At 36.9% G+C, this 20,762-nt stretch overlaps 1 protein-coding gene across 6 annotated transcripts in view; it reads left to right on the top strand.

Annotated features, from left to right (window-relative positions):
* The window catches only part of SLC25A12 (solute carrier family 25 member 12), a 189,731-nt gene that overhangs the window by 147,397 nt on the left and 21,572 nt on the right, over window positions 1-20,762 (top strand). For all 6 annotated transcript variants that reach the window (XM_020896344.2, XM_020896345.2, XM_070476022.1 and 3 more), the window contains 4 exons: window positions 9,736-9,817; window positions 11,181-11,339; window positions 14,331-14,383; window positions 14,782-14,862. In XM_020896344.2, the coding sequence (XP_020752003.1) occupies window positions 9,736-9,817; window positions 11,181-11,339; window positions 14,331-14,383; window positions 14,782-14,862 (375 nt within the window). The remainder of the gene's footprint in view (window positions 1-9,735; window positions 9,818-11,180; window positions 11,340-14,330; window positions 14,384-14,781; window positions 14,863-20,762) is intronic.

Below are 20,762 nucleotides of genomic sequence, written 5' to 3' on the forward strand. Positions count from 1 at the left end.
GCCTGCCTTCAGTGGCAGCACTGATGCTCAAAGCTCTTGTCAGTTACTTAGAAAGTGGGCAGTGATAGAAACCACCATTATCTCTTACTGTGTTTCTGACTGCCATCCAGGGTGGTGGTAGAGTGCCTTCTCTTCCTTTTCCCTAACTGGTAGAATGGCATGGGGACCTGCAGTCTCCAGGGAACAGGTAGACATCCTGGGTATACTTATATTGGTCCCAAAGGAGGAAGCTCAGAGCCTGTATTGTTTATTTTTCCTTTCACATATCAGTTAGATTGGGTAGTCTTATTGCTAAGGGGTTGGGCTTCCCAGGTGGCACAGGTGAAGAATCCAATTGCCGATGCAAGAGATGTAAGAGATGTGGGTTTGGTCCTTCGGTCGGAAAGATCCCCTGGAGGAGGAAATGGTATCCCAATCCAGTATTCTTGCCTGGAAAATTCCATGGACAAAGGAGCTAGAAGGCTACAGTCCGTGGGCTTGCACAGAGTTGGACATGACTGAACGATTGAACATACACACATTGCTGAGAGTTTGGAATAAAGAAATAAAAATGAAGATTTAGAATCTGTTTTTTTCCTGTAAATAATTGTAAAAACAACACGTGGAAAAAATAAAACTCAAGTCATAAATAATTTTTAGAATTTCATGGAAACAGATATATGAATATTATTTAAGAGGGATTCAAATTAATATCCCTAGTTACAGCCATTGTAAAATCTGCTCTTTACTGTCTTTGGGATCTGGTATAAGTTTCTATGGACCTCGGTTTCTCCTTTAGTAAAATGAGTACCTGCAGATCTTTCTAAGAATCCTTCAAGTTCCTGCATCCTGTAAAAATTACGTGAAGCAATGGATTTTTTTCTTTTTCAAAAATTTTAATGTATCTCCCTTTTTCCTTGTAACATTAAAGGCTTTATAAGGAATATAGGCTAGGACCTAAGTAGAATAATATAAAAATATGCCTAGCAAACAAAGTAATACACTTTCTGCAGTTTTCAGTCTAGAAAAAGCTTTTCTTAGTTAAATTATTTTAAACTTGTTAATATGAAGCGTTCTAAGGTAGCCATATAGACTGCAATTTTAGTGACTTGTTTTTAAAACTTCTCTAGACCACAAAATCACAGTAGTGCTAACCATAACTATGTCCATGTTACTTCCAGAAGACACTTTTGATTCTCTTGTAATTTTTCCTATGTTATCAAATTAGGAGTACATAATTATTTACATTTTGTATGTAGAGTATTCCCCTATAGGAATTTTCTTGAAACCTAGACAAAAAATAGGAAGAATGGCATATTGTGTTATCTCAACCTGTGAAAGTTAAGAAAACACGTGTGCATGATGGAGGATCTCCAAGCTTAGAAATAAAAGTTATGAGAGAGGCAGAGTTTAAGAACTTGGGCACTGATTAGGTAACATCTTTCCTGTGTCAGTCTCATTATTTATTAAGTAGAGAGCATAGTATCCATCTCACAGAATTATTGTGAGAATTACATGAGATCATGCACTTCCACCTACTAAGTATGCAATACATGTTAACTGCTATTACTGTGGTGGTGGTGGTGGTGGTTAAATATGAGAAGGCTATCTAAGCAAACCCCAAGTCAAACTCACATACAGATATGACACAACTCCTTCATTCACCCTCATCTACTTTCCTTAGAAGAATGGCAAGTGAGGAAGAATTATATCTTGTGTCTTCTCCTCTATGGCCTGAAATGTTTCACTTTTTAAATTTTTGGGCTGGCTGAAATTCTACATTTTTTAAAAAAATTTTGATTGATGGATATCATATAAAAAAAAATTCCCGCCCCACAGCATACCCCAAAATCTGTTCCACCTGGGGTGTTCTAAACTTGAAAGATAAAAGCTTAGAGAAGATAACATAGGAGATTATATTCATAATCAAATGATAAATATAGAGATTTTTACAAATAGGGCATAAAATACTTGTCATAAAAAAAAAAGTTGAACTTCATTAAATTTAAGAACCTTTGTTCAGTAAAACACATCACCGAAAGGGTGAGAAGACAGGCCACACAGAAGAGAAAGAGGATATCCAAATGGGGGAAGGAAGGAGGGAGTGAAGAAAGAAAGGAGGGAAAGAAAATTCCGAATCATTAGTAAACAGAAAAAAATACATATTAAAACTACAATTAGATGCCATTTTTTACTATCCAGATTGGCCAGAATTACATCTGACAATGGCAAGTGTTGTTTAGGAGGAGGAGGAATGAGAACTGTCATATACTGCTGGCATCTCAACTTTGAAAATTATTTGGGTGTATCAACTACAGTTGAAGAGACCTGACCTGACAGTTCCTCTCCTGGGTGTAGTCTCTAACAGGAATAAGTATGTTGATTAAAAGGAACATGAAACAATGTATGTAGCAACATTGTTTGCAATGTGTATCAGTAGTAGAATGGGTAGATATGTTGTGGTATAGAGATGACCAATGAGAAAAATGGAAATTTTCATTTGATTAAAATGAGTTAAATAAAAGAAGGTGGGTTGCAGAGAGAAGAGAATGTGACATTTTTGGACCATGAAGTGCTTTGGAGATTAAAGACTAATTCTAGTCCAATATGAGAATAGGTAGACAACTTCTTTATTTTTTCTTTACTGTATATCACATAATTACTTTTTCAACTATATGGGGTAAATTTTATCTATGATGGACCTGCTTGGGAATATACATACTTTTTAAAAGTATTGTTCCTATGGGAAATTATATTTAAGCTGCAGCCCACTCACACAAGAAACTTTTGGAATGTAAGATGGCTTGGGTTCTGTCAGAACATTATTAGAATGATTTTTCCCTCTGTTTCATGTATAGCGTTTCTTAGACATAAGAGTTTGTGTATTTTTCATTTTAATAGACCTTCTTTAAAACTTTGGGTAGCTGCTGAGTAAATAGAAGCATTATAATCCAGTTACTGATTCCTCTTTTTTTTGAACTTTTAACACCTGTCATCTGTGATAATATTACCATAAGTCTGTTCTCAGAAAAGAAGAGATTGACTTTCTATACTAGATTTGTCTATTTATTAACCATTTACCTCATTTAAAGTGTTAGAATTAAAGACTTATTACAGTTTTTAACACAATTTAACCTCACTTCTTAGTCAGAAAGAAGTATATATTGTTTAGCATTAGGGAGAAATATATATGCAAATATGGGCTTCCCTGCTGGCTCAGTGGTGAAAAATCTGCCTACAGTGCAAGAGACATGGGTTGGAGACAGCGGTTCAATCCCTGAGTGGGACAGATCCCCAAGAGAAGGAAATGGCAACCCATTCTAGTATTCTTGCCTGGGAATCCCATGGACAGAGGAGTCTGGCAGGTTACAGTCCATGGGATTGCAAGAGTAAGACACGACTTAGTGATTATACCACCACATGTATATATGTGTGTGTGTATATGTATGTATATATATAATTTTTTTTCTTCCATCTCATGGACTGTCACAGCTTTGGATTATAATCTTGTTTTGTGAACTCAAATTCAGGTGTGTTAAATTTGTAGATGTGATTTGCAGACAAAAGAACTTTGTTTTATTTTCTCTAATCTTTTAGGGGGATTCCCAGGTTGCCCTAGTGGTAAAGAACTCTCCTGCCAATGCAAGAGACATAAGAAATGTGGATTTGATCTCTGGGTTGGAAAGATCCCCTGGAGGAGGGCATGGCAACCCATGCCAGTATTCTTGCCTGGAGAAGCCCATGGACAAAGGAGCCTGGCAGGCGTAATATAGTCCATAGGATTGCAAAGAGAAGGACTGAAGTGATTTAGCACAGCACATTTTGCCATTACAGTCATGCATTTTAGTTGGTATAAAGTCTAGTTTTCCCCTCCTGCCCCAATCCACGCTCAGTATAAAAAACTTTAGCCTTTCCTTCTTTTTTTTTCTGTTAATCAATAGTGTACTATTTGGAAGAGGCACTTCTCTTTATTGGGTTGGCATACTACGTGAAGTAGCTTGGTTTGGGCAGGGTGCTTGACTTGTTAACTGACATGATCTTGCCTTATCTAATTCTCATTTATAGGATGAGTTATGGTTAACAACAAAGTAAAAGAACTTTCTCTTCTGCAAATGAGATCTTGAACCATTTCCTCATTTCCTATCATCCACATAGCTTTTAGAGAGCAGGTTAAAAATCATTTAAGGTTCTCAGCTCTTATTGTGCTTTGAAAAACACTTAATTAATCTTGTTAAATATCACCTTCATGATCATAATCATAACCTTAAGGAAAAGAGTGCCTCTTTCCTTTGGCCCATTTGTTCACGGTGGGTGATCTTCTTAGTGCTGAGATTTCTTTCAGCCTAAATGCTAAAAAATTCAGTATACAGTCATTAATAGAGATGACAGCTACAGTAGCTTTGTACTTATGAATATTCACGAAGTGAAATCCATAGCATTAATTACGTTAATTTACATACCTGAATATAAGTGAACCATAAGTGATAGCTAAGCCTAAAAAAAAGAAACAAAAAACCCTTAGTAGCCGTATATTGTATGCTTTAAAAAAAAATAAATGCTGTTTAATAAGGGTGGAGATGACATTTCTTTCAAAAGGCATTTGGGTATTTAGAGCTAAAGATGTTTTTAGTTAAGGATTAAATCACAGTATAATCCTACAGTGTTCATAGGATTTTGTAGGGCTTAAAAATGTTCTTTAAAGGACGAGCATGTAAAGAAAATACATGATTGAACATAGGAGAGACCTTTTATATGAATGAGGGAATTAGTGGTTACTTGATTCCTTCTTTAATTGAGGTATAGTTGACTTACAACATTACATTAACTTCAGGTATATAACAGTGGTTCAGTATTTTTATAGATTATACTCCATTTAAAGTTATTACAAAATAATGACTGTATTTCCCTGTATGATATATCCTTTTTACTTCTTTATTTTATACATAGTAGTTTGTCTCTTAATCACATACTCCCCCTTTAGTTTTAGTTTTTAAAAAAATTTTATTGTATAGTTGATTTATAATGTGTTTAATTTCTACTGTATAGCAAAGTGACTCAGTTATACATGTATACATTCACTGTTTTTCATAGTCTTTTCTGTTACGGTTCAAGATATTGAATATAATTCCCTCTGCTATACAGTAGGATCTTTTTGTTTATCCATCCTATATGTAATAGTTTGCATCTCCTAATCCCAAACTCCCAATTCTTCCCTCCCCTGCCCACTTGGCAACCACAGTTCTGTTCTCTATATCTGTGTGTCTGTTTCATAGATAGTTCCTTTTTGTCATATTTTAGGTTCCACTTATCAGGGTACCGTTTGGCCTACACCTCTATCTTGCCCCTCCCCAATACTTGATTCTTATTTGGGATCATAGCTGTTTTAGTCAGTGAGTTTTAAATTCACCATATTCTTTTGTAAGGAGTCATGATTGGAAATAATTCATATTCTATGAGAATGAGATTTATTTTCACCCAGTTTTGTGATTGAGAAACTCCCAATTTCAGAAAAGTTTTATGTGTGCGTGATTAGAAATTAAAAGCATATGTGCTATAGAGGTAGTATAACAGCTATAGTGGTTATGAAAGACTTTAAAATCTAAGCCAAAATGCCATAACTTGAATTTCTTTAAAATATTTGATGTTGAACATCATCTTTGCCTCAGATACAGATTATATTTGTTTTCAAATGAATTGTCCTTGAAACAGCATATCTGAATTAACTGGTTAGCCTCATTATATTCAATCAATGTTTGAAAAACTGACTGAAGCATTTTCAGTTAATATAATACTTTAAAGTGATACCAAGAAGGGTTTTGCATTAATAAATGGAAAATAAAATTTAAATTATTTTCTTTCAGTTCAGTTCAGTCACTCAGTCGTGTCTGACTCTTTGCGACCCCATGAACCGCAGCATGCTAGGCCTCCTTGTCTGTTACCAGCTCCTGAAGCCTACCCAAACTCATGTCCATTGAGTCGTGATGCCATCCAACGATCTCATCCTCTGTCGTCCCCTTCTCCTCCTGCCCTCAATCTTTCCCAGCATCAGGGTCTTTTCCAGTGAGTCAGCTCTTCACATCAAGTGGCCAAAGTATTGGAGTTTCAGGTTCAATATCAGTCTTTCCAATGAACACCCAGGACTGATTTCCTTTAGGATGGACTGGTTGGATCTCCTTGCAGTGCAGGGGACTCTCAAGAGTCTTCTTCAACACCACAGTTCAAAAGCATCAATTCTTAGGTGCTCAGCTTTCTTTATAGTCCAACTCTCACATCCATACGTGACCACTGGAAAAACCATAGCCTTGACTAGACGGACTTTGTTGGCAAAGTGATATCTCTGCTTTTTAATATGCTATCTAGGTTGGTCATAACTTTCCTTCCAAGGAGTAAGTGTCTTTTAATTTCATGGCTGCAGTCTCCATCTGCAGTGATTATGGAGCCCAAAAAAATAAAGTCAGCCACTGTTACCCCATCTATTTGCCATGAAGTAATGGGACCGGATGCCATGATCTTAGTTTTCTGAATGTTGAACTTTAAGCCAACTTTTTTTTTTATTCTTGTATAATTTCATCTCATTCTTGTATATTTTCTATTTTTGTATGTTTAGAATATATATTATATGTAATTTAATAATATGTTATTTAGATTTTTATGCATATAGTCAATACAGTGAAACATACATATAACTTATAAATGAAATCATATAGTATCTGGCCGGAGTGTTCAGTCAGAAGCAGTTGTTGGAGACTGTTGACTTAAAGAATGATGGAGAAGACAGTGGGGTGACACAGGCCATTGCTCTGCTTACTCCCCATTTCACAGTAAGACCTTTGGCAAGTCACCTGTCCTGTCCACAGTGTGGCCATCTGACCTATGTATGTATAGTGGACTGACTGACAAATTAGTACAGTGTGGTCTCAGCTGTGGGTAGAAGTTGCTGAGAGCAAGCACCCTTCTGATGGTCTCACAGGGGAATTTATTTCTAGAAGATTGAAAAACATGGACCCCCAGAAACTACCACAACATTGTAAAGCAATTTTATTCCCATAAAAAACAAGAAAGAAAGAAAAACATTGGGCCCCTTGAGGGCTGCATTAGGTCACCAATCCTGAGTGCTTGGTGAACTGCTTTCATCTTTTGGGGACAGCAAATGTCTAAATAAAATTAATAGTATTATTAATAAATGGAACAAAAAGTAATTATCTTTTTGGATGGCATTTTTTTTTTTTTACTGTTCTCTGAATCAAAATTAGACTATACACAAGGTTTTGTTAAAATATTTTCTTTCCCTTTTTAAATTTCAAATAAAATATCTATTAAATGATTAATTGTTCACTTTTATTACAGCATATAAATCAAACATAATGGGTGACTATGTAGTTGCTTGGGCTAACTTACTAGGAAATGTATCCCCTACAACAACAAAATTATGTCTTATGTGCAGTTTTTCACCTTTTTATTTTATTTAAGATTTACTTATTGATTTATTTTTGGCTGTGCTGGGGCTTTCTCCAGTTGTGAAGAGCAGGGAACTACTCTTTGTTGGGCTTTCTCTAGTTGCAGAGCACAGAATCTAGGCATGTGGGAGGGCTCAGTAGTTGTAGCTCAAGAACTTAGCTGCCCTGTGGCACGTGGGATCTTCCCCATCAGGTATTGAACCATGTCCCCTGCATTAGCAGGCAGATTCATAACCCCTAGAGCACCAGAGAAGCCCTCACCTTTTAAATAATGGTTTCTTCTATATATTAAATTCCATTTTAGCTGTAATAGATGTATACTTTCAGCTAATTGTATGCGCTTCCCTGGTGGCTCAGATGGTAAAGAATTGACCTGCAATGCGGGAGACTGGGTTCGATTCCTGAGTTGGGAAGAGCCCCTGGACGAGGGCATGGCAACCCACTCCAGTATTCTTGCCTGGAGAATCCCCATGGACAGTGGAGCCTGGTGAGCTACAGTCCATGGGGTCACAAAGAGTCAGACACAACTGAGTGACTAAGCACACAAATTTGGTATATTGGGACAGTTGACATTTATACAATAGTGATTTTATTTGAGGTAATGATATTTGACTAATTGCCAGATTTTCCAAAGGTTTCATATTGACTTTTCATCAAACATTACTGATTTTCCTTCTTACTATAGAATTTATTGAACCACAACACTGTGGCAAGCATAATGAGGTTTTAAAGATCTCTGCCTACAGAGATCACATTCAGGTAGTAAATATTAGTATTTAGATATCAGATGCTTTTGTTAAAAGAAATGCTTACTGTGGTGCAAAACAAGAACACAAAACCTTTCTATAGGCTGCTTCCCAAATTGTTAATAAATATCTGGTTTTGTCATTTTTAGCTTGCCTCATTGAACCTTGAAGAGATTGTACAAATGAAAGCAAAGTAGATTAGCTTACTTTTTTCTTTCCTTTAGATTTTAGGCATGGAGTCCCTTTCCATTAAATTATTCTAGTGAGAGTAACTAAACTTTTTTTTTTTTTCTTTCCATTTATTTTTATTAGTTGGAGGCTAATTACTTTACATCATTACAGTAGTTTTTGTTATACATTGAAATTGTGCTGGTGTTTTAAAAGCTCATTCAAGTTGATATTTTTCAAGTTTTCTTATGATAAAACAGTATTTCATTCAGACTGTTATCATTTGTAGCTGCTATTTTTCATAATCAAAATATTAAAGAAGACTGACACATTGATATAGACAAATTATTTCAGGTCGTTAATACTGTGGATACCAATGAAATACCATTCTGAATCATAATAGGATTTTCCTATTTGCTTTATTTTCAACACAGATTTTGTATTTGAACTACAAGTATGATGAGGACAGTGGCTCTCAACCTAACTATACAGTAGGATGATTTGAAGCCTTTTAAAAATTTACAAGCCCCAGGTCTCAAGGATATCTTTAAGTCTTTCAGGTGTTCTCTTTGCATAGGCAGAATTGAGGAATACATAGGTATAGGAGAGTGGATGCTCAGGAGCATAGGTGAGAAGTATTATAATTATCTAGTGGTAACCTCAGTGGTTAAGCTTCAGAGCCAGAAGTAAGGGGGCAAATGCTCTGAACTCTCGAAATATAGCAGCTATTAAAGTTTTTCATGTTAGCCCAGAAAGATGTCTTTGACCCTGCTTATGTCTAATCCTGATAGTTCTAGTTAAGTGATTTCTTCGGCCTTGATAGATGGGAGGGAAGCATCAAAATCAAACTAGGAGGCTGTTGGTAAAAGAAGTTACAGCTGTCAAGTATGGGAAGATAGCACAAACAGCTGCCTTAAATCCTGGTCGTATGAATGGTCATATGATAGTCGCATGAATATGTTGACCTTCTGTCTAATATTGATCTTCATCTAATCTACCAGAGATGGTAAATTATGATCAGTATTCTCTGATTGAGGGAACAAGATAGTTTTTGTACATTTTAGAAAGATTTTTCAATTTTAAGTTGATTAAAGCAAAGAAGGTGTGAAGATTTTATACCTCTAAAATATTTATTTACCTGAAAGATTCACTTCTGTAGAATGATAGTGTATTCCCCAATAGTAGCAGATAAATGAGGCATTAACAGGCTTGTGAAAATGAGGGGGGAAAGCTACTGTATCTGTTTGGCCAGATATGGTTTTTAAATGTCGATAGTAGAAGTATCTTATTTCAGAATCTTAAATTAACATAGCCAAATTATAGCTTTTTTCATTTGCTGTATGCTTTTCCAATTTTTTTTTTTAATATTTTCTTCTCCCCCACAGCAATCTCATGGTTTAGGCAGGCCTATCTGGCTCCAGATTGCCGAGTCTGCTTACAGATTCACTCTGGGCTCAGTTGCTGGAGGTGAGTGACATGTCTGTGTGCTGTTTCAAGCTTGTGTTCATGTAATACTATCTCACTAGACTAGGAGAGATCAGCAAAGGTGCAGTTCATTGTTCGCAAGGGTCACAAGTTCAGGGCTTTCTGAAGTGTTCTTTATTTTTACCTGTGATCAGAGGACTTGTCATAGCACAGCCATGGCCCCTCTGGCTCCAATCTGTCTTCAGGACAAAAACCTCTGGAATCATGTGAACGTCTTGGATTTGTGCTGCATTCCGCTAGTTATTATGGTTAAAGCCAGTATGAAGAAATGGAGACTAAGACTGCTTTTTGGTGTTAGGAGTGAGGGAAGGTGGGAAATCAAGATTTGGGGTACAAATCCCAGACGCTTAAGAAATAAAGGAACATCTTAAAGTGATTCACTTTTGCTTTTCTGCTTGTGTTTGGTGTCTCGCCTTTTTTCCCCCCCTTTCATCTTTTGTTCGTTGAAGAATATCTAGACTTGTTAGTGATTTGCTAAAATGAACCTCCCTTCTCTGCTCTTGGGCAAAATTTAAGAGGCTTTTATTTTTTCTTTCTGGCTTAAATTGCTTCATAGAATATGTGTAAAACCTGAAGTTGCTTTGTTGAGAAGAACCTAGTAGATGTTATTAAAATACTTAACAATTTTTCAAAACAAGCCTGAACTGATGAAACTATTATTTTTTTCTTTTCAGTCTCAGTTTTAGAAGTTGCAAAGCATGTTTTGGTTTTCAACAGTTGAAAAAGTTAATACTCTAATTCATGTTAAAAATTTTTTAGTGCCTGAGATATTCTGAAGCCTGGCCTTTTTTTTAAAAAAAAAAAGCAAAAGTGGGTTCTGTAAGTAGGGGGAGGGTCATGTTGAGATTTGGTTCCAATATTATAGCTGTAACTAAGGTCAATTTACCAAAGTGCTGTAGTAAACTAAATTGTAAATTTATAGCCACTTCTGTGTACATATGTAGTTATTTTAAGGGGTAACTGGTATAATATATGGACACTTGCTGCTGCTAAGTCACTTTCAGTCATGTCCGACTCTGTGCAACCCCATCCCTAGAAACATATAAAGAAATATGTTATATATAATAGTTTAATGTTAAAGCAAATTGAGTGTTGACTATCTAATGTTGGTGACAACTTGAAAATTTGCTACAGTTGTTCTCTGTAGCAGCTGTATTTATGGATCCCAGTGGTCACTAGCCTCTGATCCTTCATCTGTGTATGAAAGAAAGAAAAACTACCTAAAGTCTCTTATGTGAGAATAGATACTGTGTTCTGTTTCCTAGTTCTCTGAGATGAGATTTGTTGTCCTTACAGATTCTCCATTTAATTGTGCTTTTAAGCCTAAAAATTGTTTTATTTGTAGCTGTGGGCGCCACCGCAGTATATCCTATAGATCTGGTGAAGACCCGCATGCAAAACCAGCGTGGCACCGGCTCTGTTGTGGGAGAGCTGATGTACAAAAACAGCTTTGACTGTTTTAAGAAAGTCTTGCGTTATGAGGGCTTCTTTGGACTCTACCGGGGTGAGTAAATGAATCTCAGCTGCTCAAGTAAGTGAGTTTATCTCACCACAGCAGACTTGGCCTCACTCATTATGAAAATCAGTGCGTAGCCTGTTCAGTCAGACCAGGACTGTATTTCTTCTTATTGTCTCCTTCTTTGTTTCCCCTTTTTACATTCTTGCTGGTAACTAGCTATATTAGTCTGCAAACAAGGTCTTTATTTCTTATTTCTTCCCTCCAAAGCCTGCATTTGTCCCAACATGGGTTTGGGACAACACTGTGCTCTTACAAACTGAAGCACAGGTCTGCAGGTGGAATACAAGGATGACAGGTAAGAAATAGCTCCTTTTCTCAGTGAATTTTAAAGGAGAAATAACACCTTTTCTCTTTGAAAGAGAAGCCAACCTGCGCTTTGGAGGTGAGTTTACTCGCTATTCACTTGTTTCAGCTGAAAGAAATAGCAAATGTTTTTGTCTCTTCCAAGGGGACCATTCATAAGTCTTTGCCAGTGAGTCATCTGAAGTTTAAAAAACAACAGAAAAGGAAAGCTTTTTGCTCCCAGTCCCATTCTTGCTCCACTCCTCCTCTTCGTTTGGAGACACTGAGTGGAAGGAGGCTGTCTTTTGCAGGGAATGTGATCACCAGCTGTAAGCTGAGCACAGTGCTGTCGGCATCAGAGGCAGCCGCCATGCAGGATTCTCCCCAGCACCGTCGGCTTTGTAGGAACTTGTTCTCTTGGGAGAGGGACACTTTCATGTACGTGTCTTCACATTAGATTTAGAGTTTCCTTTGGGAGGGAGATTAATTTTTTAATCCCTTTGGGCGCCACTTGGAATTCTTTGAAAAACTCTACATGCTCAGGTCCAGGGCATTTATGTAATTTACTGTACTTGTTTGTTTGCACACACAGTCTCATTAATCCTGAGCTCATTCTGAGCCTGAACAAAGCTTTATGCTCGTGGACAGGAGGAGAAACACCTCTGATTGGTAATATGTGCAGATACTCAAGTGAAAAGGTAGTTCTGATATACTTGAAGGAGAGGGTCACAAGGATGTTCGTTTTTGGCATTTTATTTAGAACAAGAGAGTGGTTCTGGAATCAGATTAGGCTCAAATACCCTGCCCTTGAGAAGAAATGTGATGAATTTTCTTAAGATATTCAGAACTCTAGCCTGTCTTAAATTCTAGCCGTACAACAAAATTCTAGCTGTACAACGTACGCAGAGGTGTACGTTATCTAGAATGCAGATCTGTGCATGTCAGTCTTGTCTGAGACTTTATTAATCACTGCATATCTGAATTCTGTTTATAGGAAACCTGACGGTTAAGTGGTGCTAAGTGGTTTTTTTCTTTGACATCTCCAATCTTTCTTTGTTGAATAAGACTCTTTCTCCCTGTTTGGTATACTTTAAAAGAGAAGGAACCTAGATATACATACTGCAGTTTACCTTCTCAATAGATGGATGCTTACAGAAGATTTTATTTGAGAGAGATGTCATATTATTTGGATTCAATATAGCAAGTTGGGGGTAGGGGGTAAAGAAGTTATTAGCTTGATTTAAGATGTGAGCTGATAAAATCAGTCCTTTAAATGAGAAACTCTTATATTGGGGGGAAGATTGTAGGAGTCCTGTATGTGAACACTATGTTGAGATTGTCATATATTGTTTAGAGCTAGTCCATTATTTTGTCAGATGATTGACAAAACTGTTGACAGAGTAGCCTAAATTTCTTTGTAGGCAGCAATGATAAAATGACATAAACCATCAGTACTATATTAAAATTCTATGTGCCTTACTGAGGCAAGGTTGTAAAACAAATACTCATGCTGACATGGTTGTATGGGAATCAGATTAAAAGTAATAAGGCCTGATAATCATGAGAGAAAGTTAAGACTGCCATCTGCTGATTTATTCTTTTAAATCAGCTGCTACCCATTAAAGGTGTGTGCAGATTTGTGTTTGTCATTGATAATTCAGTTTGACTGACAGTAGCCTATATATATGATTACTTGCTGGCTCTCAACTCACAGAAAATCACTCAGCAATATCCTCAAAGTAGGCTTAAGATCAACAGTGAGCATGCAAACACATACATAATTTCCCCTTGCCTGGGTGATTTAAAGGCTATAATATGTTTATTGTTAGCATCTTTTAAAACTGTATGCAAAAATGTATTTTAACGATTTGGATAATCTGTGTGCTTTAGAAAGTTGAGCCCTGTGAATAGCTACAGATGTTGAATTGTTTATATATTTTTTTCTTTTGCAGCCAGCCTGGAAAATTTAACTTTCTAAGAATAATGGTTTCCTTTATTTTAGGAGAATTCTTTTGAAATGACTTATGTTTGACATATATTAGTACATAGGCTAACAGTGGGCTGTTTTCCTTGTAGAGCATACCCATTAATTGGTACTTTAAGCTGCATTTTTCTTTATAGATTTGGCTTTCTTTTAAATAAATGAGCACTAAATTCTGTGTTTCTCTAAAGAGAAAATTATGGGAGTTGATTTTCTGTACTAGCCAAGCCACTGTGTGCTATTACACAGGTAGCATCATTTGTGGCAGAACCTGGGTCTGCTTAACAGGATGCTTTCCAGAGCTTTTCCAGGCATACATCATTGGCTTCTCTAAAATGTCTATGTAAGTTAGTATGTTGTTGGTGGTAAGGAGAGGGAATGTGGTTCTATTGTCATTGGTAGTGTTCTGGGAGTAGAGAAGATCCACGGGCTCCCTTTCTTCCTCATAGTTTTTGAGAGGTGTTAGATAACTAGGCTTTAAAGGAAGCCTGCTTAAGAAAAGGATTTATAGCAACAGACATTATAACATTGTATTTGACCTAAATAATGATTATATACATATGCATAGTTTTTAGGATAATCCATTTTTTCCCATTTTCATGAAAATCCTAAGATGTTTGATGGGTAAATAATGTGGGGGAAAACGCCTTATTGGGCTTGTGTGTTCATGTCTAGTACATCTATGTTGCTAACAATTCTCTCTGTTTACCTAGGTCTGATACCGCAACTTATAGGGGTTGCTCCAGAGAAGGCCATTAAACTGACTGTAAGTTTATAACTCATTGAATTTATGTCATTTGTTTAGATTATCACTAAGCCAAAAATTAAAACTGCTGCTGGGACTTCCCTGCTGGTCCAGTGGTTGAACCCCACACTTTCATTGCAGGGGCCACAGGTTCAGTCCCTGGTTGGGGAACTAAGATCCCTCATGCTGTGTGGCATGGCAAAAAAATAAAAAAAAAAAAAAACCAAACACAGCAAAACTGACGCTGCTAAGACTAGCACACTGTCGAGGCATTTGTAAAATTTTGAATTTATATGTAGACATCTGCTAATTTTAAATTTTATATGAGACAAGTATTTTGCTGACTTGGAAAACTAATAATGTACCACTAAAGGCAATGATTGGGAGTTCTGGTTAATTAATGTTGTCTTTCTAATTAGGTTAATGATTTTGTCCGGGACAAATTTACCAGGAGAGATGGCTCCATTCCACTTTTAGCAGAAATCCTCGCTGGAGGTTGTGTAAGTATTAATACTGTGATTTCTCATGACAAATATGTTTCTTTAGCTTTTTTGCACACCAGATATAATACCTGAGTGACATCCCCTCAAGCTCAAGGAATTCTAGGCAGTTTTCTCAGATCGTATGATTTTTTTAAATATTTTATTGCATAATCTTAACTGATTTTGAGGCAGAAAAGAGTATTTTTGTCAGCTCAGTCTGTTGGAAGCTCCTGAAACATCACCTTTCACACTTTTCGAAGTTCTAATTCTGTTTCTTTCTAAATACCACAGAAAACAGAATAGTGGGTAGAGTTACCATTTATTTTTATTGACTGGAATAAGTGTGAGGTGACTGATTAATTGGGCCCTTTTATTTTAGGTGTAGGGTTGAGTAAATCATTGTGGTATCATTACAATTTCCCTTCTTTTAGGGACCAGAGCAAGCAACCGTAAATATGTTGAAGCTGTTGACAGTTTTGAACCCAGAGACTTTATCTTTAAAGTGTGAGCATGACATTGGATTTTGTCCAATTCTCAAATCTAAGTTTGCAGCTCAGCTAATTTGTGGTGTTCCTTTCACATTTAGTAGTACCTAATTTGTTTAATCCATTTTGTCCCTGAAACTCTTAATGACTTCCAGTTGACTTGGCTGGCAGTCTTGACTCAATCCTCTTCAGTTGTTTGTGGAACTGAGGTGATGAGGTCAGTGACCTTTGCAGCTTTTAATTCCGAGAAGATGCCCTGAGGGTCAGAGAGAGAGGTCGCTCTGGATTCTCCTTCATGATGTTTGTCAGCCTGGCACATACCTAGGTCCTTACCTTTCTGCAGCCAAAGCTCTTCCGGAAGAGGCAGCTGGGTGCACTCCCTTGTGTGATTATGTGTTTGCCTCTACACCTTCACGTATGCCAACGTGCATTCTTAAAAAGAAGACTCATGTCTTTGTCTATCTCTTTTTTTCATGAAGGACAAATAAGAAACATAGAATAAGACCTTTGCTAGCTCTTACTATAGTTTCTCTTCATCTTTACTCCAATTAGATGCTACGATTTTTCTCTTCAAATTAAAGACCCATCGCAAATCATATTCTTATTCTCAGTGGTTTTAGTTTTAATTTGGTTAAGAAATTTCCTAACTCAGTTTTGCCACAACGCATTATACATTTGTCAGAAATCTCTCAAGTCATGTTCTCTTGTTCCATATAGATAATTATTTGTTTCCATTTGTAACATCCAAAGGTTTTTGCCCATGAAATTGACTTGTTCCCCCATATCTGACCTGTGACCTAAGTAGTTACATTATGATCAGGTATTTGGTTCATTTGTTCTTCCTAGGTAAAGACCCTGTTTCTAGGTTTGAACCCTGGGAATTTCTGTTAAAGTCTGGAGTACCTCGAGGGTTGTACTGACACTCTACATTTCTTCCTTAATCATGGCTCATTTCTGGAGGCTTTGATGGATTGTCTAGCTAGAAACTGACAGCATGAAAAATAGTTAGGTTGGGCTCTAAGCAGAATGATTTCATTGTCTGTAATTCTTTACCACACACACTTATGCTTCCCTCTTCCCTCTGAATCTCTTCGTTCAGGGATAAAAGGAAATGTATAATTATCAAGTTTCCACTGATAAATTCAATCACACTGCTGTATAAGTGATTGGTGAAGCACAATCTGCTACTTCTCCCAAAAGTCTCCTTATTTCAATGGAGAATAAAGCCCTAAACAAAGAAGAGGTCTCTGTTGATAGACTATCAGGCATTGTGGAATATAGGAATAGTCTTTTTGCTGAATGAAACCTGGTAAGCAGTCAGCAGGTAAAGAGTGGCTACCCAAGAGGTAGATAGGTAGGGGTGTGTGTGTGTGTGTGTTGCTTAGTCATGTCTGATTCTTTGCAACTCCATGGACTGTAGCCTGCCAAGCTCCCAGTCCCTGTGTGTGTGTTGCTTAGTCATGTCCAACTCTGCAGCTTTGTGGACTGTGGCCCACCAACCTCCTCTGTCTGTGGAATTCTCCAGGTAAGAATACTGAAGTGGGTAACCATTCTCTTCTCCAGGGGATCTTCCCAACCCAGGGAATGAACCTGGGTCTCCTGCATTGCAGGCAGATTCTTTACATTCTGAGTCACCAGGGAAGCCTGATCATAAAAACCTTAGGATCCTGGGTATGGGCAGTGATTGAATGTGGAGTGCCCCATGGGTGTTTGGCTAAATACTGTCAGTGCCACCAGGCAACAGGAGTGTGGTCACTCAGTTTTAAAGATGTACTTAATGTATTAGCCTAATGCAAGTTGATTCAGAAGAAATAGTATTGACTTTATAGGTTTTTTCTTAGCAGAAGGGTCAGCTAGGACCAGGGCCTCAGGTTCCCTACATGTGCAAGGGAAAGTTTACTGCTCTGAAAATGACTGTGCTGTCCTTTAGGCAAAATGATGTGCACTAACTGGATCATACGGTAACCAAGAAATGAAACTGTCTGGTCCTTAAGCATTATGTATTTTCTTGTTTTTTGTTTTGTGATCTATTTTAAAAAGTATATCAGATACATGCAAAAGAGAATACATTATATAGATTAAAAGTTAAAATGAGCATCCATAAACCTACCACTCCAACTAAATATTGCTATTATCATTGATGCTAATCTGTTTGAATGCTAATGAGCAGTAGGGACTTTCCTTATTGGGTTGAACATTTTATAGGCATGGTCTATTATTCTTTCCAGTTGAAGTTGAAAAAAATAAAACCTGAGAAAAGACATAGCACTTAGTGAATGACAAAATTGACAGTCAAACGACTTTTGTCTCTAAATTTCTGTTAGTACACATTTGGTATGTTTTCATTCTCTCTCTCTTTCATTTATTCATTCTAATTCAACAAGCTGTCAAAGCTGAGAATGATTTAGAGTTTCCTCCTGTGCGAGGAACTAGACTTAAGGTATGTTTATATCTCATAGAAAAAGGGTAGTTCTGACCATTCTCACCAGATTTAAGCTAATCATATTCCACTTTGGTAATTTGAAAGTAGAATTTCTTATTGTGATTTACTTCATTTCTTTTTTTTTTTCATTTATTTTTATTAGTTGGAGGCTAATTACTTTACAATATTGTAGTGGTTTTTGTCATACATTGAGATGAATAAGCCATGGATTTACATGTATTCCCCATCCCGATCCCCCCTCCCACCTCCCTCTCTACCCTATCCCTCTGGGTCTTCCCAGTGTACCAGACCCGAGCACTTGTCTCATGCATCCAACCTAGGCTGGTGATCTGTCTCACCCTAGATAATATACATGTTTCGATGCTGTGTTCTCGAAACATCCCACCCTCACCTTCTCCCACAGAGTCCAAAAGTCTGTTCTGTACATCTGTGTCTCTTTTTCTGTTTTGCATATAGGGTTATCATTACCATCTTTCTAAATTCCATATATATGTGTTAGTATACTGTAATGGTCTTTATCTTTCTGGCTTACTTCACTCTGTATAATGGGCTCCAGTTTCATCCATCTCATTAGAACTGATTCAAATGAATTCTTTTTAATGGCTGAGTAATATTCCATGGTTTATATGTACCACAGCTTCCTTATCCATTCGTTTGCTGATGGGCATCTAGGTTGCTTCCGTGTCCTGGCTATTATAAACAGTGCTGCGATGAACATTGGGGTGCACTTGTCTCTTTTAGATCTGGTTTCCTCAGTGTGTATGCCCAGAAGTGGGATTGCTTGGTCATATGGCAGTTCTATTTCCAGTTTTTTAAGAAATCTCCACACTGTTCTCCATAGCGGCTGTACTAGTTTGCATGCCCACCAGCAGTGTAAGAGGGTTCCCTTTTCTCCACATCCTCTCCAGAATTTATTGCTTGTAGACTTTTGGATAGCAGCCATCCTGACTGGTGTGAGATGGTATCTCATTGTGGTTTTGATTTGCATTTCTCTGATAATGAGTGATGTTGAGCATCTTTTCATGTGTTTGTTAGCCATCTGTATGTCTTCTTTGGAGAAATGTCTGTTTAGTTCTTTGGCCCATTTTTTGATTGGGTCATTTATTTTTCTGGAGTTGAGCTGGAGGAGTTGCTTGTATATTTTTGAGGTTAATCCTTTGTCTGTTGCTTCACTTGCTATTATTTTCTCCCAATCTGAGGGCTGTCTTTTCACCTTGCTTATAGTTTCCTTTGTTGTGCAAAAGCTTTTAAGTTTCATTAGGTCCCATTTGTTTATTTTTGCTTTTATTTCCAATATTCTGGGAGGTGGGTCATACAGGATCCTGCTGTGATTCATGTCAGAGAGTGTTTTGCCTATGTTCTCCTCTAGGAGTTTTATAGTTTCTGGTCTTATATTTAGATCTTTAATCCATTTTGAGTTTATTTTTGTGTATGGTGTTAGAAAGTGTTCTAGTTTCATTCTTTTACAAGTGGTTAACCAGTTTTCCCAGCACCACTTGTTAAAGAGGTTGTCTTTTTTCCATTGCATATTCTTGCCTCCTTTGTTGAAGATAAGGTGTCCATAGGTTTGTGGATTTATCTCTGGGCTTTCTATTCTGTTCCATTGATCTATATTTCTGTCTTTGTGCCAGTACCATACTGTCTTGATGACTGTGGCTTTGTAGTAGAGTCTGAAGTCAGGCAGGTTGATTCCTCCAGTTCCATTCTTCTTTCTCAAGATTACTTTGGCTATTCAAGGTTTTTTGTATTTCCATACAAATTGTGAAATTATTTGTTCTAGTTCTGTGAAAAATACCGTTGGTAGCTTAATAGGGATTGCCTTGAATCTATAGATTGCTTTGGGTAGTATAGCCATTTTGACAATATTGATTCTTCCAATCCATGAACACGGTATATTTCTCCATCTGTTTGTGTCCTCTTTGATTTCTTTCATCAGTGTTTTATAGTTTTCTATGTATAGGTCTTTTGTTTCTTTAGGTAGATATACTCCTAAGTATTTTATTCTTTTTGTTGCAATGGTGAATGGTATTGTTTCCTTAATTTCTCTTTCTGTTTTCTCATTGTTAGTGTATAGGAATGCAAGGGATTTCTGTGTGTTAATTTTATATCCTGCAACTTTACTATATTTGTTGATTAGCTCTAATAATTTTCTGGTAGAGTCTTTAGGGTTTTCTATGTAGAGGATCATGTCATCTGCAAATGGCGAGAGTTTCACTTCTTCTTTTCCTATCTGGATTCCTTTTACTTCTTTTTCTGCCCTGATTGCTGTGGCCAAAATTTCCAAAACTATGTTGAATAGTAGTGGTGATAGTGGGCACCCTTGTCTTGTTCCTGATTTCAGGGGAAATGCTTTCAATTTTTCACCATTGAGGGTAATGCTTGCTGTGGGTTTGTCATATATAGCTCTTATTATGTTGAGGTATGTTCCTTCTATTCCTGCTTTCTGGAGAGTTTTAATCATAAATGGATGTTGAATTTTGTCAGAGGCTTTTTCTGCATCTATTGAGATAATCATATGGTTTTTATCTTTCAATTTGTTAATGTGGTGTATTACATTGATTGATTTGTGGATATTAAAGAATCCTTGCATTCCTGGGATAAAGCCCACTTGGTCATGGTGTATGATTTTTTTAGTATGTTGTTGGATTCTGTTTCCTAGAATTTTGTTAAGGATTTTTGCATCTATGTTCATCAGTGATATTGGCCTGTAGTTTTCTTTTTTTGTGGCATCTTTGTCTGGTTTTGGAATTAGGGTGATGGTGGCCTCATAGAATGAGTTTGGAAGTTTACCTTCTTCTGCAATTTTCTGGAAGCGTTTGAGTAAGATAGGTGTTAGCTCTTCTCTAAATTTTTGGTAGAATTCAGCTGTGAAGCCATCTGGTCCTGGGCTTTTGTTTGCTGGAAGATTTCTGATTACAGTTTTGATTTCCTTGTTTGTGATGGGTCTATTAAGATCTTCTGTTTCTTTCTGGTTCAGTTTTGGAAAGTTA

Source organism: Odocoileus virginianus, chromosome 13 (genome assembly GCF_023699985.2).
Source record: "Odocoileus virginianus isolate 20LAN1187 ecotype Illinois chromosome 13, Ovbor_1.2, whole genome shotgun sequence".
Classification (NCBI taxonomy): Eukaryota; Metazoa; Chordata; class Mammalia; order Artiodactyla; family Cervidae; genus Odocoileus; species Odocoileus virginianus.